Source organism: Oryctolagus cuniculus, chromosome 20, assembly GCF_051225735.1.
Source record: "Oryctolagus cuniculus isolate XC-2025 breed Fujian yellow rabbit chromosome 20, ASM5122573v1, whole genome shotgun sequence".
NCBI lineage: Eukaryota > Metazoa > Chordata > Mammalia > Lagomorpha > Leporidae > Oryctolagus > Oryctolagus cuniculus.
Genome location: NC_142886.1, coordinates 35,870,478 through 35,895,626, shown reverse-complemented (window position 1 = coordinate 35,895,626; position 25,149 = coordinate 35,870,478). Strand labels below are relative to the sequence as shown.

General features: G+C 43.2%; 2 protein-coding genes across 5 annotated transcripts in view; one reads left to right on the top strand and one right to left on the bottom strand.

Moving 5' to 3' along the window:
- The window catches only part of FLRT2 (fibronectin leucine rich transmembrane protein 2), a 104,453-nt gene extending 96,830 nt beyond the window's left edge, over nt 1-7,623 (bottom strand). Inside the window, exons 1-2 of one of the 4 annotated variants that reach the window (XM_070065668.2) lie at nt 3,655-3,707; nt 3,400-3,550 (exon numbers count right to left, since the gene is read on the bottom strand). The gene's annotated coding sequence lies outside the window, so the exon portion shown is untranslated. Of the gene's footprint in view, nt 1-3,399; nt 3,551-3,654; nt 3,801-7,108 lie in introns of those variants that run through there. The other 3 variants (XM_008271953.5, XM_008271954.5, XM_051825962.3) reach the window with 3 other exon arrangements.
- Nucleotides 3,987-23,952, top strand: LOC149120137 (uncharacterized). Its single transcript, XM_089322524.1, has 8 exons — nt 3,987-4,348; nt 5,637-5,927; nt 7,912-8,010; nt 12,435-12,499; nt 17,944-18,100; nt 18,781-18,942; nt 19,729-19,794; nt 22,414-23,952. The coding sequence occupies exons 1-6, from the start codon at nt 3,987-3,989 to the stop codon at nt 18,911-18,913; spliced, it is 1,107 nt and encodes a 368-aa protein (XP_089178650.1). The 3' UTR covers nt 18,914-18,942; nt 19,729-19,794; nt 22,414-23,952.
- The last annotated feature ends 1,197 nt before the right edge of the window (nt 23,953-25,149 follow it).

Sequence of the window (25,149 nt, the reverse complement as noted above, 5' to 3'; positions counted from 1 at the left end):
TGTCATAGCCCTTAAAAAAGGAACATACTTAAAACCTTGAAAAGAATCTCTGTTTTAACATGGCTGTTAGGGTGTGTGTGTGTGTGTTTTATCATCAACAGATTCTTAATGGGAGGTCACTTATTACTGAAAGGAGTAAAAAGATACTGATAGTTCTCCCGAACATATAGTTTGGGAAGAAAAACATAATTTCACAGAAAGCAAAGAAATTTGTAGGGTGGGAAATGTAAGAGAGTTGCCTAGGGTACTATGTTGTTTATCTTTAGTAGTAATAGTAATAATTGGTTTTTAAAATGTATTTTGAGGGAAACCTGCACAAGGGCAAAGAAATAAAATCTGGTAAATGTCAAATAATGGCATCCACCCACCTAAGAAATTCAGTAAACTTTGTCTTCAATTAGCCTTTAGAATAATCAACTAAAATTAAATTTTTCTATTTGAACACAGAGGACAAAACTGGGTTAGAATCAGATTTTTAAAGTCTCCTTAAAAGGACCATCTGTTTATAAATATCCTTCTCACACTCCACCTCGTCCTTGATCTGCACTGTAGGTTCACAGGAGAAGCACCGCTCAATTTAAAGACATATGCACACTACTATGATAAAGTCTACTTACCACGGATATGTTCTGAGCTAGTCTCAGGTTTCCCTTGTTATGTAAGCACTCAGGGGCATATAATTTCCCTTTTATTCAGCAGCATTGTGAGTTCCAAAAAACAGTCTACCCAACTGTACAATCCTTTTATTGGCAGTGAACAACCCTGGCATTTTATTTATGTTGATCATATGTCAGTACTATATAGAATAACCATTTAGTAGTCTCTTAGCCCATAACATTTTTATTAGTGTCATCAAATATCATTATCTATACTGAACTCAGTATTAGAAAAATCATATTATAAAAATGAAAATATTCAGAAAGAACTACAGGGTTGGTGGGGCTTTTCCCCACCACATAGTCTGCATTCTCTGATGAGAAGAAAAACAATGAGTATTCACTTCTCACAGATAGAGGTCACTAATGGACTGAATTTGAATCACTGTGGCAGAAACCACAAAGTTATTAAAGTAATCTAGTGAAAAATGAACTTGAATTGAAATTAAAGGTGCCAAAAGATGACTATCTAAAAAGGTCTGCCCTGATTAGAAATATTCCCCATCACCTTGGCCTTTTATGAATCATATAAATAGAGTAAAACCAAAATAGGCCCAACATCCTTGCTGGTTTTTAACTTTAGACACTGCTGATGGCAGAAGCAGCAATTCTCTCTTCCAAAGTGCAAGGCTGAAGAGTCTCCCTAGATCAGATGTTCACCCTGAGTCCCTGCAGAGTAAGGCTTCTGCACTCTGCACTCGTGCATACTTGAGCCTTCCTGGAAACCACAGCTTCAAACTGGGAAAATATAAAGTTGCTTTAGGGAGACACATCTAAATCCTAAATCAAACTCTCCAGCAGGCCCGAAGATAAATGTAACGGGCATCAGAGAAGGTTCAAATTAGATCCAGCCAGTCAAAGTTAAACTCTGTTAAGATCACATCACCTGAAACCCAGCATGCGGGAAAACCCATGGCTGTCCTGGGTACTCCAGGGTAGCCCAGCATGGTGTCATTTGTGAATCTACTTTTCTTCTGTTAACAGCATCTTCTGGAATTTCTAAAACTGCAAGCAAACTACTGAAGTGTTAGGACATGGGCTTTAAAAAGAAAAAGCATTCCTTCCATGCTAGGTTTCTAATAGGTTCTCCTACAGTACAGCTACTCCAATTCTTTTTACAATTTTCGTAACCTCCTGGCAGAGACATGGAGTAATGCTTGAAATTTCATCTCAGGACCTCCTCAGTCACAGATATTTGCAAGCACACATGACAGCATGATGTTGCACTGCCTTTTGTGATTATTAATAGCCATAAACAGTTTAACTCTATCCTGTTTCAGGCTTTTGAGGGAGGAAGGAAGAAAAGTTGTCTTTTCAGAAGGAATCACGTCCTAGGGATAAAATGCACCTTTTCAGGGCACACGTAATATCCAGAGATTGATTCTCTTCTAATATGGTGGCTTGTCGATCATATGTATTTGGTGCATGTTGGTTGCTTAGTGATTTAAAAAATGTACTAATAATGGGAGTCTGAAGACTTCAGATACCGACCTAAAATTTCACTTTCACACTGCAACAACCAAATATATCCTTGGACAAATGCCAACCTGCATTCTCTTTACCTCAAAAATGTTTTGGGGATCCTTTCATTGGAGATTGAATAAGGTCATACCAGTTAAATCCACACACAATATCGCCCCGATACGCAGGGTAGCTTCATATTAGCTTTTGGCTGGGGGAAGTTAGACATAATAAATTCAGCAATAAGCCTGTGAGCGAGTGGACATGCTCCAAAGCTCCCTGAAACCCTGTGTGATTAAAGAGCCTCCCAGCTGAGTAGGAAGCAATAGCTCCCATTTAGAAGAGGCTTTGCATAGCAAATGCAGCATGTAAAGAAATCTAATCAGCACCTTGCACTCCTGCGCGAGCATTTACACGGATTTGTGCCTTGCACTTCCTTGATTAGCTTACTGTAAGCTCTACAAGAGATTCCCTCCATTAAAATTAATCAAAAGCTCTCGGGGTCTGTTTTCCATTCATAAGAGAGGGCGCGATGAGTTTCCAGGTGAATAAATAATGACCATCATCATAAAGATGATAGCAGCGGCAAAACTCCACGCGGGGGTGGGGGTGGGGAAGGAGGTGCTGGGGTTTGGGGGCTGTAATCTTTCTGCCTTGGGAGTGAGCAGCAGATTTTCTCAGCTTAGATAAGGCTGCTGTTGGAGAGAAGCGGACTGTCCCTCTCTGTGGACCCCCGCCTGGGCGCGCACCCGGGGCCTCTCACTGCCCCCGGCACCAGGGTGCATCAGGGCCACCGAGGAAAGCCGGCCTCTCTGCAGCGCCACGCACCCCCTTCCTCCGACACACACACACACACACACACACACACACACACACAGTAACTGCGAATTCGCATCACCCACGACTAGCACGACTCATCTCCCCTCTCAATTAAAAAGTTCGTATTTCTGACGCCGGAATGCGAACGGAGGAAGGACTCTAGGGATGCCCAAAGGGGAGAAGGTTATTTTTCCCTTAGCTTGCAATGTTCAACCCCCAACTCTCCACCCCCAAATTTGCAGTCCTGGGTCCCGTGTCGCAGTATGGGAATGAGTATGGGTTCGAATCAAATTTTTCAAGATGCTAAACAGCGGCGAGAGAAGGAGAGAGTTGGGGGTGGGGGGCTGAGAGAAGCCCATCAATCAACTCCCTGGACGAATAACACTAAAGGGCCTTGAATTCCCAATTCCAGATTTTGGAAGAGCTGCGGGACGAGGCACCACCTGGGGCTAAGGGTTCTCACCCGCTCCTGGAGGGATTCGCCGGCCCGCACGGCTGCCCACCTCGGGCAGAGGCGCACCGCGGGCTCTTTTAACGTAGCTGTGGCTCTGCGAGCGCTCGGTGCCCATCCCCGGGATCTTGAACTTCGCCTGCCTCTTCCTTTTGGGTCAGACCTGACGAGCGCCAAGAAAGGAGCAGAGAGCGAGCAGGAGCGCAGTGGAGGGGAGAGGTTGGACGGAGGGAGGTGGGGGTAGGGGTGGGGGTGGGTGCGCGTTACCTGTGAAGGTTCCCGAGGTCTCTTTCCAGCCCTGGTGGTGGTAATCCCGCTCAGCGCCGCTCCCTCCCCCAGATCCAAACTTTTGCCGGGTTGTCCGGGTGGCGGCGGCGGCGGCGACGACGGCGGCGGCTGCTGCTGGAGCCGAGCCCTGTCGCCCGCAGCGTCGGGGCGCAGGGGAGCGGAGGCCGGAGCCTCGGAGCGGCGCGCGCCTCCCCGCAGTCTGCTGGCGCCCGGGCGCCCCGCTCGCCTCGCTCGCTCTCGCCTACGTCCCCTACGGAGCCGCGGCATCGTCTTCCCCCGTCCTCCGCCACCTCCGCCTCCAGGGCTCGGGCATGCCACTTTCTCTCGGATCCGGCAGCCGCGGCTCCCGCCTCCTCTCCTCCTCCGCCTCCCCCTCTCCGCCTCCGACAAGCCAACGGACCCCGGAACGAGGAGGGCGAGCGGGGCCAGCCAGGGGCCCGCGGCGCCGGGGCTTCTCGCGGACGGAGGACCTCCGACGCGTGTGTGCGAACCGCGGCGCAGCGCCGGACTGCGCGGGGGCGGGCGCGGGGCTCGCTCCAAGTGCTGCGCCCGCCCGGCGCGGGGCGGGAGGCGGCTCCGACCACACTGCTGTCTGGATCCGACGCGGTCCGGCTAATGTAGGCGCTGCGGCCCCCGCCCCACCCCTCCTGACACCCCCCGGGAGATGTTTACTGTAATGAATTCGCGGGATGGCCTCCGCCGCTCCCGCGCTCCTCCTCTCCCTCCGTCCCCCGCGCTCTGGCGCTCTCCCCTCCGCGAGCCCTCTTTCTCTCCCTCCCTCCCGCAAGTCCCTCCCACTTTTCGGGTTTCAAGAATGCTTGGGAGGAGCGGCTGCAACCCAAAGCTTTCTAAGAGGCAAAGTCGGTCTCGGCTTTTAACCCTGTCCTGCCTGAAGAGAGTCGCAGAGCTCCGGGGCCACCCCTGCGGAAGCCACCTTGACCCTGCACGCCTCTCTCTCCCTCTCTCTCCCTCCCTCTCTCTCTCTCGCTCTCTCGCTCTCCCGCTCAGTCCTGCACTTCCTACCCCCAGCTCCTAAGGAAAACACCACCAATGGAGCCGTGAAAGACGATTTCGCCCGTACATGCCTAATACTGTACTTCCCGGCAGGAGATTACCTAAACACTGAGAAATGATCGAAACGAGAGATTAGAGGGTAAGGATTGATAGAAGCCTCTCAACCAAAATGGCGATATTTCAAATACAGGCAACCGTGGCTATGTGCCCCACCCCATCGCTGGGTCCCTCATCCCGGACCTCCTTAAATAACTTTAACTGGAGGAAATAATCCCGAATTTAACGTGATGATGTCAACTCGTCTTGCTCTCTTCACCCTTGGCTACTGCTAGGAGGACCATTTCCCTGTCCCCAAGGATGGCAGCGGACAACTGAAGACCCAGTCTCCAAGACTGGGGAGACAAGCTTGACAGCTCAAGAAGCCTCATTGATACACAGGCCACGTTTCTCCTTGCAATCCCTTCTCAAAGGTTCAAGAGTAATGTAGGAAAATCAGGTGGGGGGATGGGGGGAAGGTGTTTGCGTGCGTGCGCGCGCGCGCGCTGGTTTTCGCCTTATTTCTTTGCTGCTGCTCCTGCCTCGGGTAAGTTGCTGTCATGTTTTAACAAGTCCGGAGAGAGAGACTGGATCCGAACAGAAGAGGGAGAGCGAGCCCGCGCCAAGCGCTCGGCTGCTCCGAGTCGCGCTCTCGGTACGGCCACGCGAGAAGCAAACGGCGAGTTTTAAACCAGCCCAGGACCTAACACCGCTCAGTTCTCGGGGTTAGGAGAGTGGGGCGGGGCCCGAGACAGACTAGGGATGATTTCCTGACGCGCCCAAGGCAGGCGCGCCCGCACTCCCAGTCTTCAGTTCAAAGCTTGAGTCAGTTGGCACCACTTCCCCGACTGTTTGTATTTCCTCCGCATCCCTGTTGTGTCTATTACCTTCGCAAATCCAAGCGCCTAAAGTCCTGTTAGGACGATTTGGAGAAACGCCCGATTTGCCTCCCTGGCCACGCAAGGGTCCACCCAGACGCACACCCGCGCCAAGGCGCACGCTGACACCGGCGCTCACACGCGCTCACAGAGCCCCCGGGTCGCCGCGCGCTGTTCCTGCTCCATTAAACGATGGCGGCGAGGAAAACGCGTTGACTTACGCATGCACAGACCGTCTTCTCTCCAAACTCAAATGCGAGACTACCAACTAACTCTCCCGGGGAGCACGGGGGCGCGGCTGGGGACGCTAATCGGAGGGGAACCGTGAGTGCCATCTTGCTGGGAGGTGCCCAAAGCACGGGGTCCACGACGACAGAAGCGGTGGCCTTAGCCGCCACCCGCAGCCGCAGCCGCTCAAAGGGAGTCCCGCACGCTCCGGGAGTTTCCCGGGCTTCCTCCATGGGTTCAGCCGGTTCCTGTCACCTTTTCCCCAAGGGCTTCCTTGCCCTGGGTAGTGCCCCGACTTCAACCCGGCCACCGTGATCCTGGGCCTGATTACGAGAAGTGACCGCGCCGGCGCTGAAGGCGCAGGGGCGAGCCCTGGACTGGTCAGCTCGGCGGAGGGATCTTTCCAGGAGGCCCCCGAGACCCTACAGGGCCGCGGTGGCAGCTGGCTAGGCCCTACCCAGCCACCCTCACCTCCTCCTCGCCTGTGTATCCGGCGCGTGGGAGCGTTACATGCCCCCCCCCCTTTATGTCCCACGCACGCGGCGCAGGAAAAGTAGCTCTAGCTCAGCCTCCTGTGTTCTGGGCGCCTCGGCCACCCCGGTTGGGAGCCAGGGAGGGGAGGTGGCCCCGGCTCAGCGACCCGCGGGACTCTAGTGGGACTTGCTTTTGGAAAGAGCAACTCCTCCTCCCACCCCCACCCCGCTGAACGCGAAGGGAAAGGAATTAACACAGCCCGCATCGTCCTGGCCGCTAATCAATCCCGGATTGCGGGCAGCGGGGGAGGGGTGCGTGGCCGCGGCTTCAGATACTTGCTAATAACCCCGGTGGCATTAACAGCAGATGGTGGGAGCTGGAAGGGTTGTTACTCGTGGAAGTTAGGAGATTCAGTCTTGGCACGTGAGAGGCTGGACTCCTGCACGCGTAAGGGGCTCTAGCAACACCAGTTTAGGATCCGCGCTTATAGCGGGCAAGCTCATTTGTTTCTGGACCCAGAACTCAGTTATAAAACTCCTCGGAGGAGCTGGGTTCGACCCGCAGATAGATGGATGTCCCCCGAAGTCGGAGGAGAGCTCAGCAGAATATTTTCTTTCCCAGGGAAAGAGAAAAGACTAGGACAAGCCACCTGGATGACCAGCTCCCCACCTCCCGCCCCCCCGCCCCGCTGGTTATAAATAAATAAATAAGAAGCGGTTTCTCCCAAAGCGACAGCGTGGTTCCTGCGTAGCCACAGCTCCGGCGGTTGCTGGAAACTTCACCTGGCACCGCAGCCCCTTTACCTGGCGGCCACGTCTCCTCGCAATGGGCTCATCCGAATCCGACAGGGTCGGGGAGGTGGAAAGGGAAGAAGCCGGCGCGGTAGCAGCGGGGCTCCCGGGGCATGGTATTGTTTTAGGGGTCGCCGCCAAGGTCCCTCCTGCCCATCGTTGGAACTGCCGCCCTGGTCCCGGGGTTCCGGTGGACGCGGAGGTGCTGGCTCTCCGCCGCTGGACAGCCGGGGCCCCAGAAGCGCACCCCGGGGCGGGAGCAGCGCAGCGCCTTGGCGCAGAGTGCGGGAACTGAGGTTATCTCCGAGCGCTGGCTCCTCGGCGGTGACGGTAGAGGGGTTCAGACTCGCAAGTGAAGGCGGCAGGTTTGGAACGTAGGACTAACTGCGAGGTACCAGAGCCTGCGAACTCCAGGCTGCTTTTGCCCCATCCCCCTCCTCTCCCTCCTACCAAGGAGGGAACTAACTTAACCCTGTGTGCGCCCCGCACTCCCTGGAGGAGCAGCGTTGGAATAGCAAACCACAGGCGGCCGCTCCCGGAGCGAGCGCTTTGTTCACGTGCGTTTCCAGCGGTTGTGTGGTTGTCTAGGGGCACTCGCGTGGCAAGACGCCAGCGGCGGGTTTCCAGCTCCAGACTCCGGGATGGGAAGGAGCCTGAGCGTTTCATCCGGACCAGACCCAGCCCTCGGAATCTATTTTTTGCCTCCAGTTACCGGATTTATTGAAGTTGCCAGCGAAGTTGGGTCTTTATTCGTTTATTGCTCTTCCGCTCCCCCTCCTTAATATTTCTTTCCTTTTTTTTTTTTTTTTTTCTAGATGCGCTTTGAAGGTTTGGAACTCTTCGCTCCTTCTAGCTCTGGCTCGTAACCCTATGTGGCGCGAATTGGGGACGGCACTCAACTGTCCATGCCAAATGTAAGGGAGCCCTCCAGGAAAGCTGCATCCCACCCATGCATTCAGTGCCAGAGTAAGCCAGATAACACATATTGAAATATCTGACAAATTTGGAAGATTGCGGCGGGGAGATGAGTCAGTCTGACTTGTGAATGGGATGAAAGGGAGAGACAGGAGGCTTAGAAGGGAATAACCAAGGGGAAACGAAACAGAACGAGGACGCAGAAAGAAAAGGAAAGAAAAAGTCCCAACACTGAAAGCAGTAGGTCAGATTTAGCGCCTAGATTTAAACCAGAGATTGTTTCCCTAACTCTGGGACAGAGGCTTCACACAGAGTACACCTCCGCCTTGGGCGCCCAGAGCCATGGTGTTTTGCAAACCCGTGCTCTGGAACTCCCAAGAAGTTAACTGGGGTCGGGAGCGAGTCATCTCGTGGACGCGGAACGGAAATTTAGGCAAGAAAAACCCGTGGGCAGAGCACTTCTGCTGTCACCGACGCACACATAAGAGCCAGGGCAAACTCACATCCTCACAGGGACGGCTTCCTTGGTCTCCCTTCCGGACTAAAGAAATAATTACTGAGCCTTTGAAAAGCTTTTCTACAGGAACAAGTGAATCTCGCTGAAACCGAGTTATTTTGAAAAGAGAAAGCATGCTTCCCCACCGGATGGATGTTCTTATCTGTACAACGTATCCCCGGCCAATGGGGTTAGAGCCTGTCAGATGCCTCTCCTAAGCTTGCCGGTGCACAGAGGCAGTGGGGAGGCTGCCTCCAGCCACCCGGGGGAAGAATTCTGTTGTAAATCCTTCTGTTTTACCAAGGTGGCAGCAGAGCATAGGAATAGCTTCTCAGGCAGCCGATTCGACAAGGAACACCACATTTTGGAAAAATACTCATCTACCTGCTTTTAAACATCCATTTTTCTATGTAAATGTATATAATTATCCAAGAGGTCCTTCCTTCTGAATCTTGATTTGGGATAACACAGTAGCGGTTTCCTCTTTGAGAAGACATTTTTGCTTAAAGCAAAAATAGAGCCCTGTATAGGTTTTACTTTCTGATTTATGTTGCTGGAAAATATTTAGACCAAAAAGGCGAGTGAAGTTGTTTGCAGAGTTGTATTTTAAATTGCTGCTTTCTTTACATTATAAGAAAACAATATTACGATGTGCTCCCTATGGAAGACTATTGGTGCTGTGGTTGTAATCAAGACAAGGAAAATACCACATCGTATGTATGAACAGAATCATCGCAACAAAATTCTTATCCACAGGACCTATGAGTCAGCTTTAGAAACTGACAATAGGGCCAGAGAAGGCAAAAGAATAGGAAATGTGTAGTTCAAGGGCTCCAAAATTTAATCATTTTGTACACTCTCAAAACTGTTAAAAATATGTTACTTTATTGAGAAATTACACTTTGACATAAGGAGGGAGAGATGGGCAAGAAAGAAACAAAAGGCAAATTTTTGAACTTCAGAAAGCAGAAGGTCGGGGCAGGCGCTGTGGCGTAGAAGGTTAAGCCTCTGCCTGCAGTGCTGGCACCCTAGATGGACACTGATATGAGTCCCAGCTACTCCATTTCCCATCTAGCTCCCTGCCTGGGAAAGCAGTGGAAGACTGTCCAGGTCCTTGTGCCCCTGCACCCACATGGGAGATCCTCAAGAAGTCCCTGTCTAATGGTTTCAGACTGGCCCAGCCCTGGAGGTTGTGGCCATTTGGGGACTGAACCAGTGAATGGAAGATCTCTACCTCACCCCCCCACCCCGACCCTGTATCTTCTCTCTGTGTGTCTCTGCCTTTCAAACAAACAAATAAATATTTTTAAAAAAAGAGGTCAGTTCATTAGTTATTCCTAGAACTTCACTCCTTAAAATGGAGTTTTCATTTCAATTGAAATTTTTAAAAAAGATTTATTTATTTACTTCAAAGTCAGAGAGAGAGGCAGAGACAGACAAAGAGAGAAAGAGAGAGAGAGAGAGAGAGAGAGAGAGAGATTGATCTTCCAAATAACCACAACTGTTGGGCTGGATCAGGCCTAAATTTAGGAGCCAGGAGATTCTTCCAGGTCTCCCATGTGGGTAGCAGGGGCCCAAGTACTTGGGCCATCTTCTTCTGCTTTTCCTAGGCTTGAGTAGGAAGCTGGACCAGAAGTGAAGCAGCCAGACATGAACTGGTGCCCATATGGGATGTCACAGGTGGTGGCTTTACCTGCTATGCCACAAAGCCCCAGGTCCCTTCATGAAAATTTGATTGCAATCTCAAAGTCTTTGCACCTCCCCATACACACAATTTTGTTATATAATTCCTCATCAGCTTACATGCACACACACACACACACACACACACACACTTTCCCTTGTCTTTCTAATACATGGTGAAAATAAAACCAAAACAGTATCTGGATAATAACACCATAGCTTCTTATCAAGGCTGTAACAATTCCGATGCTGAGTAAGTTCAACTCTGATATTGCTTCTTCATTTATAAAGTGGACATAAAAAATTCGCTACTCTACTACCCTAAAAATATTGTTCCATCATGAGTCAGCATATGTGGAAGTGCTTTAAAATTTGACATGTTGTTATTGTTAATGATAACAGCACAGTCCCAGTCTTCAAAATGTAAGTAATATATATTCATCTAGATATTGTCAGTTTCACATAATGTTAGCATCTTACATTATCTTGGAATATTTCTCAAACTGAGAAAGCAAAATTTATACATTGCAAGTCACTAAACTGTAGATTTTTTTCATATTTCATCAGTTTTCCCATGAATGTCCTTTTCCTATTCCAGCGTCCCATGTAGGACACCACATGGTATTTAGTCACTGTGTCTCCTGGGCTGACAGTTCTTCAGTGTTTCCTGATTTTATTTTATTTTATTTTTCATGACCCCAAGAACTCCAAGAAATAATTGCCAGGTATTTTGTAGTATATTTCTGAGTTTGGGTTTGTCTGTTCTTTCATGTTTATGGGTCTTGGGAAAAAATAGCAGAGGGGGAGCATCTTACTATCACATTCTCTCAGGTGATGTCATTGATGACAACGTTCTCCAACATAGTATGTACCATGTTTCTGTACCATAAACTTATTGGCCCTCACCATGCTTCGTGCTTTGGAAGTGAGTCACAAAGTGCAGCCCACTCTCAAGAATTTAGATTTTTGAAGTTAGTAAAATAAGCATTTAGTGTGACTTGTAAACATCCCAAATATTAAATTCAGCCAAGAATAATCTCCCAGGAAATTCCTCCTGTATCGGCTTTCAGAAAATTCTCCAGTGTTTCCTTAGGAAAATACTCAACAATCTCCTCTGGTTTTTTTTTTTTTCTTTGTTTTTTATTTTTTTAAATTTATTTATTTGAAAGGAAGAGTTACAGAGAGGCAAAAGCAGAGAGAAGATCTTGCATCCACTGGTTCACTTCCCAGATGCCGGCAATGGCCAGAGCTGGGGCAACCTGCTGCCAGGAGCCAGGAGCTTCTTCCTGGTCTCCCACATGGGTGCAAGGGCCCAAGGACTAGAACCGGCTTTACTGGCTATGCCATAGTACCGGCCCCATCTCCTCTGGTTTTCAAGCCTCTTTTAACTATGCCGTGCTTTAATAATTCCCAAACCTGGCCCTTCTCCAGATCCTGCTGATTCTTTTTGAAATGCTCCCCTCCCCTCCTTCTTTTCCAATCCCATTGTCACACCTCTGGTTGGTTTGGAACTCGAATTTCCTGATGGAATGATGACATTGAATACTTCTTATTTCATTCTCTCGGTCACATTTTTCTGGTCATGTGCTCATTTCGGTCTCTGTTAAAATGATTATTAGTTATCTTCATGTTTGTCTCTCTGTTAGATCCTAGTATCTCAAAATGGTTTCACTTTTCCATTCTCCTGGTGTACAATACAGTGGTTTTTATCTGGAAGATGCTCAAAACATGCTTATTTGACTTGAAGAATAAGCTGCTTCTAATAAAAAGCATGGTATCCTCTAAGATGAAGATTACTGTAAGGAAAGCCCTGGCTAGCACAACTGTGGAGAGGTGGCTTTGCTTTTCTATCACAAGCCTGAAGTATTCCTAATCTATAATATCCTTTTTTTTATGAGTGTGACTTGATTCACAGGAATCTGTGACATTAAAAGGTATACCCCTCTGACTTTGAAACCCCACACTACAGGATGTGGCTCTTCTGTTCGGCCAATAAACAATAGTAGAAAATATAAAACATGCAGCAGTCCCTTGAATAGATTCAGTCTCTATCTTGTCAAAATTTTCAATCTAGCAGAGACTCACTCAATGGGGAAATACAATTTAGGTATATGCAAATATATTACACCTTTCTCTAGAGAGAAGGTCTCATTTAAATCATGATGAGGCTCTTTAGACAATGCACTGATTTTACAGGACACTTTTTTGGCATTACTTTTATATCTATCCTTCTGCATACGGCAGCCCCAGCTACTGGAGTCCCCTGTCTCATGGAAAGCCCTTTGGACTGAGAATTGGAAAATCAATGTGTAAGTAATTGCTTGAATATCCATTTCCCAAAGCCTTGGTTTCTTTGCTTTTCTGTGCAGGTTACAAGATGATTATGCGTGAACAAAAACAGAAGGTACATACTGACAGGAAACAAAAGCACGTTAAACCATGGAGATTTCCTCTTACATAAACCTGCCATTTGTTAAGCAGTTGCTTTCTGTTCCAAAGGGAAGCTGGCAAAAACTTGATGCAAACATTCTCCAACTGCACTGGGAGGCACAAGTGAGGGAAACGCCTTTCTAAAAAGGATATAAAAAGAGATGAAAGATCTACCCAGGGACTTATTCAATCCTAGATGCTTCCATTGTAGAAAATGTTACTGAGCCTTCAGAATCTAACTATAGTTCTAACAAATAAGAAGGTGATGTCTTCATCTGAGAAAACACATTTACCTGTGTGTGTGTGTGTGTGTGTGTGAGAGAGAGAGAGAGAGACTATATATAATTCTGAATTAGAATTGATGTGTTTTTTCTGTTTTGTGATACAGAAAAATAAAATCTCATCCTATACAAGGGCATAAACAGTTTTCAAGAATTTTTATGAGAGCATCTCAAGGTTTGTGCAATTACAAAAGACTCTGAACTTGGCCTTGAAAGATGTAACTTCAAGTTTTCATCACTTTATCAGAGAAATTATTTAAATACTCCGAGCCTTAGTTTCAGATAAGAGAAGTAAAGCCAAGGGTAGTATTTGGTATAGGATTTGGAATCCTCTTAGGACACTGAGTCTCAGTTAAAATCGCCTGGTTCGAGTTCTGGCTCCTCTGCTTCCAATTCAACAAGTATTTTGGTTCCTGCCACCCATATGGGAGTCCTTGATGGAGTTTCAGATTCCTGGCTTCAGTGTGGTAGAGCAGGTATTTGGGGAGGTAACCAGCAGATGGAGAAGCTGTCTTTCTGACCTTGCCTTTCAAATAAAATGAAATAAATTTTTAAGTAAAAAGCATCTTCTAGGGTAGAAATAAAGAAATCAAGTGAGGTGGGGTATTTAAACATTCAAAATAAGAGTAATAGTTGGGCTTTGTAGAGCACAGTTTAATGTAAGATAGATTTGAACCTGTATAAATTCAGCTACTTCGTGAAGTTTAAATTGTGTTGCCATTTCTTGCTTTGCTGGTTATCCTTGTTCCGCTCTCAGAGCTTCAAAGGTATAAAACTGCTTAGTTCAAGGAAAGTTATTCTGCACAATTCCTTCAGGTATAACCTCTTGCTACCGTATTTTGACCCACTCAAGAAATAAGCTTCCTCAACTCAAGAAATTCTGAGTTTATCTTCTCTAAATATCATTAAAAATATAGGAGTAGTATTTGAGGCATTTGGTTAAAATACCACTTGGGAAGCCCCCATTTCCTACTGGAATGCCTGAATTTAAATCTTGGCCCTACTTCTGTTTATAACTTCTTGCTAATGTACACCCTGGCAGGCAGAAGTGTTGAAGGCTCAAATACTGTGTCCATCCCTGCCACCCACGTGGGAGACCTGGCTTGACTCCTAGGTTCCTGTCTTCGGCCTGGCCCAGCCCTGGCTGTTGCAGACATCTGTGAGTGAGCTAGCAAATGGATGATCTCTGTTTGTCTTTGTATATTTTTTTTTCTGTCTTTCAAATAAAAACAAATAAGTAGATATTAAAGATTTATATACTTGATTGGTGAATTGCTTTATATATTTCCCATTCTTAGATAATAAAAGTAACAGTAAAGTTTTTCAAGTTGTTCTTTCATTTTGTTTTTTTTTTTACAAAGTTTGTTCTTAATTATTTCAGTGCTTGAGTTTCTTGGCTTTAGTCATCTCATTTACTCACTCAGTTGGAACAACTTGGTTTTCATGTTTACTTTTTCTCCACTTAAATCATTTTTGAAAAATAAAACTGAAACTTGATAATAAAAAATTTAAGGAGATAGTGTCTCAGAGATAGTTTCTCTGTTTTAACTTTGGGTGTTTCCACTAGGTACAGGCTAGAGAATCATTTACCATGCTCCTTCCCGGCTACTGAAAAGCTAGTGTGGGTCACAAGTCTCTTTTGCAGGTTAACAAAGGCTTCAGGGGCCTTGTCTCTGATGAGATCGTTAGGAGATTGGTTTTGAAAGTCCTTCCCATTTTTCTTCATGTTTTGAAGACATATTTTGTTAATCCCAAACACAATATCAAAACACCGAAAGGTAGGAATTGTTGTTTTTGAGTTATTTATTGATTTTTCTTTCAAGGGGTTCTGCTGCATTCTCATAGTTTGTATAGAAATATAAAAAAGAAGCGATTTCCCCTTCTTTTTCCTTTAATGATTTATAAATGGTATATTCTTAGATTATTTTTAAAAGATTTTTATTTATTTATTTGACAGGTAGAGTTACAGGCAGTGAGACAGAGACAGAGAGAAAGGTCTTCCTTCTGCTGGTTCACTCCCCAAATGGCCGCAGTGGCTGGAGCTGCACCAATCCAAAGTCAGGAGCCAGGTGCTTCCTCCTGGTCTCCCACGTGGGTACAGGGGCCCAAGCACTTGGGCCATCCTCCACTGCTTTCCCAGGCCACATCAGAGAGCTGGACTGGAAGAGGAGCAGCCAGGACTAGAACCGGCACCCATAGGGGATGCCGGCGCTGCAAGAGGAGGATTAACCTAGTGAGCCATGGCGCCGGCCCCTATTAGATTATTTTTAAGTGTAGCATATATAAGTACACGGGCTACAGATCAGAATTAGCAGGTCAAACTGTTGATATTAAAATGCTTCCATTTGTGGAGACTTTGTCCCTTCAAACATTCCTTTTTTTTTTTTTTTTTTAAATTTGACAGAGAGAGTTAGCAGTGAGAGAGAGACAGAGAGAAAGGTTTTCCTTCCATTGGTTCGTTGGTTCACCCATCAAATGGCCTCTACGGGCAGAGCTACACTGATCCAAAGCCAGGAGCCAGGTGCTTCCTCCTGGTCTTCCACATGGGTGCAGGGACCCAAGCACTTCCATCCTCCACTGCTTTCCTGGGCCGCAGCAGAGAGCTGGACTGGAAGAGGAGCAACCAGGACTAGAACCTGGTGCCCATATGGGATGTTGGTGGCACAGGTGGAGGATTAACCAAGTGAGCCACAGCGGCAGCCCCCAAACATTCCTAAATGAATTATTTTATCTTACAGTCCTCCATCCCACTCCCACCGTAAAAAGATAATGAAGATTGAAGTTCAAGCTACATATCCAAGTCACAGAATCAGCGAGACAGCTAGTAATAGACACCAGGATTCTAGAAGCCTTTCCAGGGTTTGGTCCAGGCTCTGCTGAACATTTTACTCACTCGTCACCAGGAAATTTTTTTCCTTGTCATTATGGATAAAAACAAAAATAGTTTCAAAGTATTCCTCATTTGCCTGCCTTAATTAGATATCTTAAAAAATTATAGAAGTGAGCCTATGAAAGCCAGAGACCTCAACGTCATTAGGGAAATGCAAAGCCAAACCACAGTGAGAAACTATTTTGTACCAACTAGAATGGTACAATAAAAAAACAACAATAACAAATGTTGGCAAAAAAGTAGAGAAGTTAGAAACTTCTTACATTACTGATAGGAAAGAAAAATAGTATAAATCCTTTGGAAAACAATTTGACATGATATTTTCTCAAAAAGTATAACATAAATTACCATATGATCCAAGATTTCCATTCCTGGGTATCTACCCAAAAGAAATGAACCCGTGACCCCACAGCTACTTTTACAGGAATGTTCTCTGTAGCATCATTCATAATAGTCAAAAGTTGGAAACAACCTGAATATCCATCCACTGGTAAATGACTGGATAAAGTGTGGCATATCCATGTAAAGGAATACTATTTGACAATAAAAGTAAACTGCGTATACATGCCATGAGAAGGGAAAATGTCAACAGCATCATGTTTACTGAAAGAAGCTATCCACAAGACACCTCATACTGCCTGATTTAATTTAGGTAAGTTTACAGAAAAGGCAAAGCTATGAAGTCTGAAAGCAAATTACTAGTTGTCAGGGGAAGGAGGACTGGGGAAAGGAGAAGGGCATGTAGATGAACAGTAAATATGTATGAGGGATCATAATGCTGGGTTGAGCATGTGCTAAAGGTGATTCAAGATGATGGATGCATAACTTACTAAATTTACTAGAGAATATCTCTGAGCTGTGTACTCATGAAAGAAAATTATATGATTTTCAAAGTATCTCTAAATAAAATTATTTTTTAAAAAAGCCAACAAGGAAAATATCTACATTTACGAATACCCAACCTTGGCAAAATCCTTGCTAGGTCCTCTCACATCAGCAATAAATAAGATGTGAATTATTTTAAGAGTGGTAAATAAAAGACATAGAGAAGATTAGCAATAATAAAGTAACATGCATGTCTAAACAGTTCCTCCTGTAGCTTACTAGTTTTTTAAGACAGCAGGTGATTTCCAATTTGATTAAAATCACCTATGTGATCTATAAGACTCAGAAGCAAAAAAGAATTACAGAATGACAAATACTTTCTACTCTATTTTCTTTTGAAAAATGGGTAACTTTTTAAAAGATTTATAAATCAACGAAGAAAATATTTACTTTTTTTGTATTAAGTTCTCTGTTCACTAGATTCCACTGTCAAGATTCTTCTATTTTTACAATCCATAATACATTTGTTTAGTGAGATTTAAAGGAACACAACTCTTCATTAATAAAAATCTGCCTTTGATAATAGAATTATGAACTATTTCAACATAGCCATGGAACAGTTTAATTCCTTCAGATGTTTATCAATCAGTTATCTTCTTTCTTACTCTGTCTAGTTAGGGCAATATAAATATCATTTTGTGAGGATGTCAAATTTTTCTTTTTCTCTGGCAAAACAAGAAAGCATAAGACAGATGGGTTAAGAAGAAAGTCAGACACAGTATCAATTGCCAAAGGGAAAACAAAAAATAAAGACAACATCTTGTCCATCAAGGAGCTTAGATCAAGGATCTTTCTTTGTTCAAATGATGACAGCACCCAAGCTATGAGCAACCAGAAAATAAATAAGCAAAACCACTAAATGTGTTTCTTCAGGATTTCCATTGAAATGTCTGGAATGGATAAACATGTCACTTTATCAGTGGGATGACCTGCTAAAAATTAACTACAAGAGGAAAAGAAAAAAGAAGAAAATTGAATAGGAACATGTCATGTCTCTCACACTTGGATAAACTGTCATCATGCCTTGCTAGGAGCTGCTGATGAAAATGCCCAGGAAGAATAATCTAAATCTACCTTCAGCAATATGAAAAGGTCCACAGCTTGGATTTATAATCCTCACGCTAGGAGCTTAGGCACAACTGGCATCATGGCTCTCAGTTGAAAATGAGTCCTGGTTGGTATTGTGTGTTCATTTTTCTGAAACAAAAGTTGCCCATTAGAAGTAGCAAAATTGAGTTTGTATGCTCTTTAATGGCCTTTTTTACAGCCAGGAAGACCTTGTTTTTCAGGCCTCGGGAAACTGTTGATAGAATGAAAGAGGTCAGAACTGTGACTGGATCTGGTGGACCAGTGAGTCATCCATCACCCATTCACAACCGTATCCCGGATGGAAGAGAGATGGGAGTGAATGCATTTAATGAGGTGTGAGTTTTGATGGACAGAAAAGGATAATTTTGAAGGTTTTGAGATTAATTTCTTGAATTGACATGCACAAAAATTATGAGGGATATAAATCACATTTTTAAAAATTAGTCACATTACTCAAGATGTAGGAAAAGAGTAAAAAGTAAATGTGAAGATACAGAGAAAATTCGCCAATTAGTCAGATTCTTTCACTAATGCCATATAGGATGTGTTCAAGTAGAAGAGCATGTTGCAGTCTATTTGAAATAGAATCATCTCAAGTTCTGGTGTTAAACGTGTTCCCAACCAGCTGGGTATTTACGAAAGTCCCTTACTGTCTTTCTGGCCCAGATGTCTCAACTGTCAGAAGGTGATAATAATTTCCGATGAACTTGCTTTCCATTATTTTGCTAGTTTAGTATAAAATAAAGTGATAAATATGAAAGTATTTAAGAATAAAGCAGTTTTAAAGCAAAAATGTCAGTAGTATTTAAAAATGATAATGTCTCCTCTTTAACCCCTTAGTTTATTTGAGGATGAAAGCCAGGATTATTCCTCTAGGAAATGATTATGTTCTGGTTTACATTTCTTATGTTATGGGGGTGATAAAGGTTGATCTTTAGACATGACAAGTACAAAGTCCTATGCTGGGACTTCAGAGTTTGAAGAGCCTCATTAATCATGTTCTATTGTGTCATAGGTTCTGTAAACACTGCAAACGCATAAGGTACAGCCCTTCTCTCAGCGACATCTTTCCAATCGAACTCCAGGAAGCCTTTGAGATTTCCTTCAATGACTGGATTTCATTTCAGTCATTAGTTAACCCTGCCTAGCGGGTGACCATGAATCCCACCATGCAGAAGTAAGGGGATACACATTCAAACGGTTCAGACCTGGCTTGTCCCTGTCACATAACCACTAAGAACAGAAGGGGGGCTTTCCTTTCTCAGCATAAGTCATTTAAGTGAAACACATAATAGTCCACATTTATTTGCTTTAGAAAGCTATAAAGTTATACTTAGAAAGAACACTGATAATGTTTCCTGTGGATGTTTTGGGTGAGATTTTGGAAAACAAGTGCTATTTCCAACCGATTTATAAATTCTGTTGGCAAACTGTTTAATGTAGGAATGTGTTACTTTTACACAATAAGAAGCCAAGCCACTTTGGGAACTGTAGTTGAAGGGACATTTGAAGTACACCAGGACTCATTTGCATGAGCTAACCTCCTTATATTTTCATTACACTTAACTTTCAAAGCTTCTAAAATTGTCTCATTTGTAAATATTTTAATATTTTTGTTTTTCTTACTAACATTCTACAATATTTCTCTTCCTGGAAATGTTTTAAAGTATATCTATCTGTTAGAATGTAGTTTTGCTTTGATTTCATTTTCTATAATAGCAAAGATCTCAACAGAAATAATGTTTAAATGACCATTTATAGAACAGTGTGGGTGGAATTTGTATAAAACACTTAAGTGCATGTTTTAATATTATTAATTTTTAATTTAGTTTAATAAGAGTATATTAAATTCAAATTTCCATTTTGTTTTTGGAGATCCAGATATACTAAACTGAAAAAGATAAACATGAATTTCTTGTCTGCTCTTCTTATCTCTGACCTCTCAACATTCATTACACTTTAGGTAAACTCATGACTACCATGGTCAGAGATTGCTCTGAGAAGGCAAATACTAGAGTTCCTACAATAGGTAAGCTATCTTTCCTTTTGTTTAAAAAATAATATGGAAAAACTCATGTGTCTCATAGGATGGCATTCATTCATGTGGAAAAAGTATATATCTGTATCCCAGAATACCTATAACCATCTATGAATAAATAATTCAAGATGTAGGATATGTTGACAATGGGTCACAATCAATAAAATGTGTTTATGGAAAACAAATCATCTCTTTTCTATGCCTACAGGGGTAACATTGTACTGATTCATCAATAGATTTCAAATATTTCCCCCTACCTTATAGAAGTTTTATTTCTCTCATACTGATACTTTCATATATTTCAAAATAGTGAGACTCAAACCAAAAAGTTATCATTAATAATAACCCATCAAAATGCATATCTAAATAATTATAGTGAGTATGTTAGAGTCATTCATAACAAGAGAATATAACCATAATAATGTTAGCATGCTTATAGTAATAGACTGAGCCATATGATATATAGCTGCAGAATTGTTTCCTGCTCTTTGCATGTCATAAACCAGTAAATATGTCTAGTTATTACCTCATTATCTCTTCATAATAATATCACATCACTTACATAAATTTAGCTAATGTTCCAACAAAAAACCACATTTGCTCTACCATTATTGGGCTTGAACTACTTCTCTCAACTTGGTTTTCTGTTTTAATTTTCCAGATTAAACTTCATGGCAATATGATAGATCTTTCTTTTTTATTTTTTAGTATGTGAATGGCGTCTACATTTTATGACTTACAGCATGTAGTATTTCTGAGATTCCAATATGGGCCAATTGCAGCATTTGGTGCCAGTCAGTGTGACAATAATAATATAATTCTGAAGTAGACTGTTGCAGAGGATTGGGACAAGTTAGTGAAATTACAGTACAATTATAGTAAATGCTAATTTAGGGGAAACAAGCTTTTGTGGAGAAACATGTAAGAGGCATCTAGTATGGCCTTTTGTAGGTAGCAGCTTTTTCAAGTATGGCATAAAATATCACAGAAACTCATCTATAGTTACTTGTAAGAAAGAGAAAACAGAAAAGACAGAGGTAGCAATAGGACCTGGAAGTCATGAAAGGTTTTTAATAGGAGAGTGATAAGGATTCTGCCATGGACATTATGCACATTGGTGGGGCTTAGTCCAATAAAACTTCATTTACTCACCAAAGCTGATGGCTGGAATTGATCCGCAGGTCACAGTTTGCAAGAAATAGAGAGCTGTTCAGGAGGTAAGCAAGAAAGAGTTTGGTCACTGGCTCAAAGTAAGAAAAAGGAAGACGCTAAGTTACTCCCTTAATCAGTGTGTGGCAAATAATTACCAATGAGTAGCCGAAAAGCACCCTCGTTGATATACTATGTAGAATGTTACAGAAGAAGGCAATGTCAATCAATTCTTTTAAGAATTGATCTCAGGGGCCAGCGCTGTGGCATAGTGGGTTAAGTCACTACCTGCAGTGCCAACATCCCATATGGGCGCCGGTTCAAGTCCCAGAATCTCCAATTCCAATCTAGCTCTCTGCTATGGCATAGGGAAAGCAGTGGAAGATGGCCCAGGTCCTTGGGCCCCTGCATCTGCATGGGAGACCTGGAAGAAGCTCCTGGCTCCTGGATCCTGGCTTAGGATAGGCCCAGCTCCAGCCATTGCGGCCAACTAGGGAGTGAATCAGCGGATGGAAGACTCTCTCTCTCTCTCTCTGCCTCGCTTTCTCTCTCTGTGTAACACCAACTTTCAAATAAAAAAATAAATTTTTTTAAAAAAATAATTGATCACAGCTTAGAGGATATCTTTAAATGGCCCTAGAAAGACATTGAAGTAGGGGCTGGGATTGTGGTGTAGTGAGTAAAACTGCTGCTTCCAATACCAGCATCCCATATGGATGCCAGTTCATGTCCTGGCTGTTCCACTTCTGATCCACCTTCCTGCTAATGGCCTGGGAAAAGCATCAGAAGACAGCCCAAGTGTTTGAGTCCCTGCCACCCATGTGGGAGACCTGGATGAAAATTCTGACTTTGGCCTGGCCCAGCCCTGGCCATTATGACCAAATGGTGAGTGAACAAGCAGATGGAAGATCTCTGTCTCTCCCTCTCCCTGTAACTCTGACTTTCAATATAAATAAACAAATCCCTAAAAAAGACATTGAGTTAAACTAAGCATTATAGAATCAATATGTGAGCAACTCATTCTATCATTTTAAAAAGGGTGACACAATTTTATACCTGTAAAATAAGTAATCATTTGCTTTAACACAGTAGTTAGGAAGATAGTATTTGTTTGCACACCACTGCGTTCTAAAAATAAAAGGTGCTAGATCTAGGCAAAGTATTTCAACTAAGTAAGTGTAATATTTTGAAATGCTTAACAAGGAGTCACACATAAGCTGCAGAGAGAAGGGGAGAATATGGAAACATTTAAAGAAAGGATGTGACTCACAGGAAGAGAGCCTATCTGAAAATTCAGAGAAGCGCAGGGAGGAGACCAAGAAGAAATCCAGAGTAAAATGAAATAACGGTTTGGGGAGCAGATGGTGTAATATCTCATTCTTAGGAGATAAGATGAGTGAAGAATCTGCCTTTTCTCTTTAAAAAGTTACATATTTTCTATTCCATTTCTTTCCTTTTCAGAGTGGTCTCATCTGTAATTTATTTTTATTCAAGACTGGAATTTTATCAGTTTCACAGATAATATCACTACTATCACCTTAAAGACTCAGGAAGCTCATTCCATTTTTTTTTTTTTTGGTCATTCTCTCCAACTCCATTTTTCTGCTGTTCATCTTACTCTGCAGTTGAATGCAGAGGCAGTGAAGTTGTGCCAGAATGTGATGTTAAAGTGTTTTGGCAACTCCTAATTGTGGGTTTCTGCAAGACATTTGGGAGATATTATTTACTATGAGTAAAGGAAATCCCTCACCTCTCCTTTTTTGGCATACTTCTCTCTTGGGCATCACAGATCATCAATGAGAGAAGATGTCGCTTTTAAATTCTTAGCAAAAATAGCTTGGAACTCAAGCTTTCATTGATTTTTAGCATTCCAAATCCAGACATCCTGGATACCCCATCCCCTGCCACTCCAGCAGTTCCTATTCTCTGAAAACATATTGTCAATAACTTCAGTATCTGGAAACTTTTGGCATGGAAATCACAACCACACAATGAAACATTTCCGATTTGCGTGTATGAAGTCATGTCAATGTGCTTTACATCTTGAGAACTCTTCCAGAAACTGTCTAAACGTCCTTATGTAAAGGGAAGGTCACTGATCAAAATCCAGTGACAGTAGGATTGATGCCATCCCAATTCTTGATTCCAACATGACAAATCCTGAGTATGTCCAGATGTATGTGGATAAGGTTTCATTTAACTTGTCCCCAAAAGAATGTGGAGGCATAAAGTTGAAAGTTCTTTATGTATAGTCTATGTGTGTGTGTATGAATATATAGTGGGTTACACATATGTGTGTATATTTACTACATACATATATATGTGTGTATATATATGAATGTGTGCACATGCATGTGGATATATATGTGTATGTAGTGGTTTACACTTCAGAAGAGAAAAAAAATCTATTGTCCAGAAAGTAAAATGTATACTTTCTCTATGTTTCAAAACACAAATCCTAGGATTCATAATTGTTACCATTTTTTTTCATTTCTACCAACTTAAAAAGATGCTCCTACTTACACTTCCATGAAGAAACAAGTACAAAGGTCTAACAGCACATTCTCGAGGTGTTTATTTTAATGACATGGTTCATTTTAGTGAAATATGGCACAAGCCAAAGAATAAATAAAAGGAAATGAAAAAGTGCCAGTTTTCTGCCAAGAATATTTTAGAATGATACTGGGTCTATCTAGATTTAACTCCAAGTATCTTTGTGAATGGATCATCATACTCAAGGTATAATAATAATTCCATTCTATCATACCTAAAATATCATATGTTCATTGCTAAAGTTCTGAAGATTAATACTAACCATATTAATCATGTAACCTTACTTAATTGTCTTAAGTTATATGAATATATTCATACTCTAATTAATGGCGGTTAATATGACTTAATTCTAATTTAATTTTCTCATAGCTAAGTATCTGCATACACCAGGCAAACCTCCACATTTCTTTATAAGGCTCATTAAAATTGCTGAAAGGTGATATTTATTATTGGTTGTAAAAGTTACTGCTTTGTCTGAAACAATCCCAGAGTAGGATATCAAGACTGCAACTCTTCAAAGTTTCGTAGCCACAGAGCATAGAACACATTTTAGATAATCAAAACACAGAATCAATGCTTTTAAAAATCCCATTTTAGAGTTGTATCTTGGCAAATAACTTCCTGAAAAATGTTCAGGGATCCGCTGCTTCATTTATGTTAGCTATTCTATATTATAATAGGATGGAATTTATAATATAGCAAAAATTACCCCATCCATATCAAGTTTGCTAGTTATACCCACCTATGGATAGATATGCAATGTAGTAACCTAAGACTCATGGCTCAAAAATCATCCAAAAGTGTAGTTTGTATATGTTGTATACTTTCATTTCCTCAGAGACATGACAGGATCTCCCAAACGAAGACTACTGTTTTCCAGCTTCCTGTTTTTAAAGTCTCAGAAATAAATTCCAAGGAGTGGGATAGCTGGGTTGAACGGTAGGGTTATATTCAGGTTTCTGAGGAATCTCCAGACAGACTTCCATAGTGGCTTGACCAGTTTGCATTCCCACCAACAGTGGGTTAGTGTCCCTTTTTCCCCACATCCTCTCCAGCATCTGTTGTTGGTAGATTTCTGTATGTGAGCCATCTAACTGGGGTGAGGTGAAACCTCATTGTGGTTTTGATTTGCATTTCCCTGATTGCTAGTGATCTTGAGCATTTTTTCATGTGCCTGTTGGCCATTTGGATTTCCTCTTTTGAAAAATGTCTATTGAGGTCCTTGGCCCATCTCTTAAGTGGGTTGTTTGTTTTGTTGTTGTGGAGTTTCTTGATCTCTTTGTAGATCTGGTTATTAATCCTTTATCTGTAGCATAGTTTGCAAATATTTTTTCCCATTCTGTCAGTTGCCTCTTCACTCTCCTGACTGTTTCTTTTGCAGTACATAAACTTCTCAATTTGATGCAATCCCAATAGTTAATTTTGGCTTTGAATGCCTGCGCCTCCAGGGTCTTTTCCAGGAAGTCTTTGCCGGTGCCAATATCTTGCAGGGTTTCTGCAGTGTTCTCTAATAATTTGATGGTGTCGGGTCATAGATTTATGTCTTTAATCCACATTGAGTGAGGCCGGCGCCGCGGCTCACTAGGCTAATCCTCCGCCTAGCGGCGCCGGCACACCGGGTTCTAGTCCCGGTCAGGGCGCCGG

What these genes read in the sequence shown, in the direction of transcription:
- LOC149120137 (XM_089322524.1), top strand. Translation starts at nt 3,987, where the DNA reads ATGCCACTTTCTCTCGGATCCGGCAGCCGCGGCTCCCGCCTCCTCTCC. An exon ending in CCCCCCGGGAGATGTTTACT is followed by an intron (nt 4,349 to 5,636) that starts GTAATGAATTCG and finishes AAGCGCCTAAAG; the next exon opens with TCCTGTTAGGACGATTTGGA. An exon ending in ACGCTAATCGGAGGGGAACC is followed by an intron (nt 5,928 to 7,911) that starts GTGAGTGCCATC and finishes TTTTTTTTCTAG; the next exon opens with ATGCGCTTTGAAGGTTTGGA.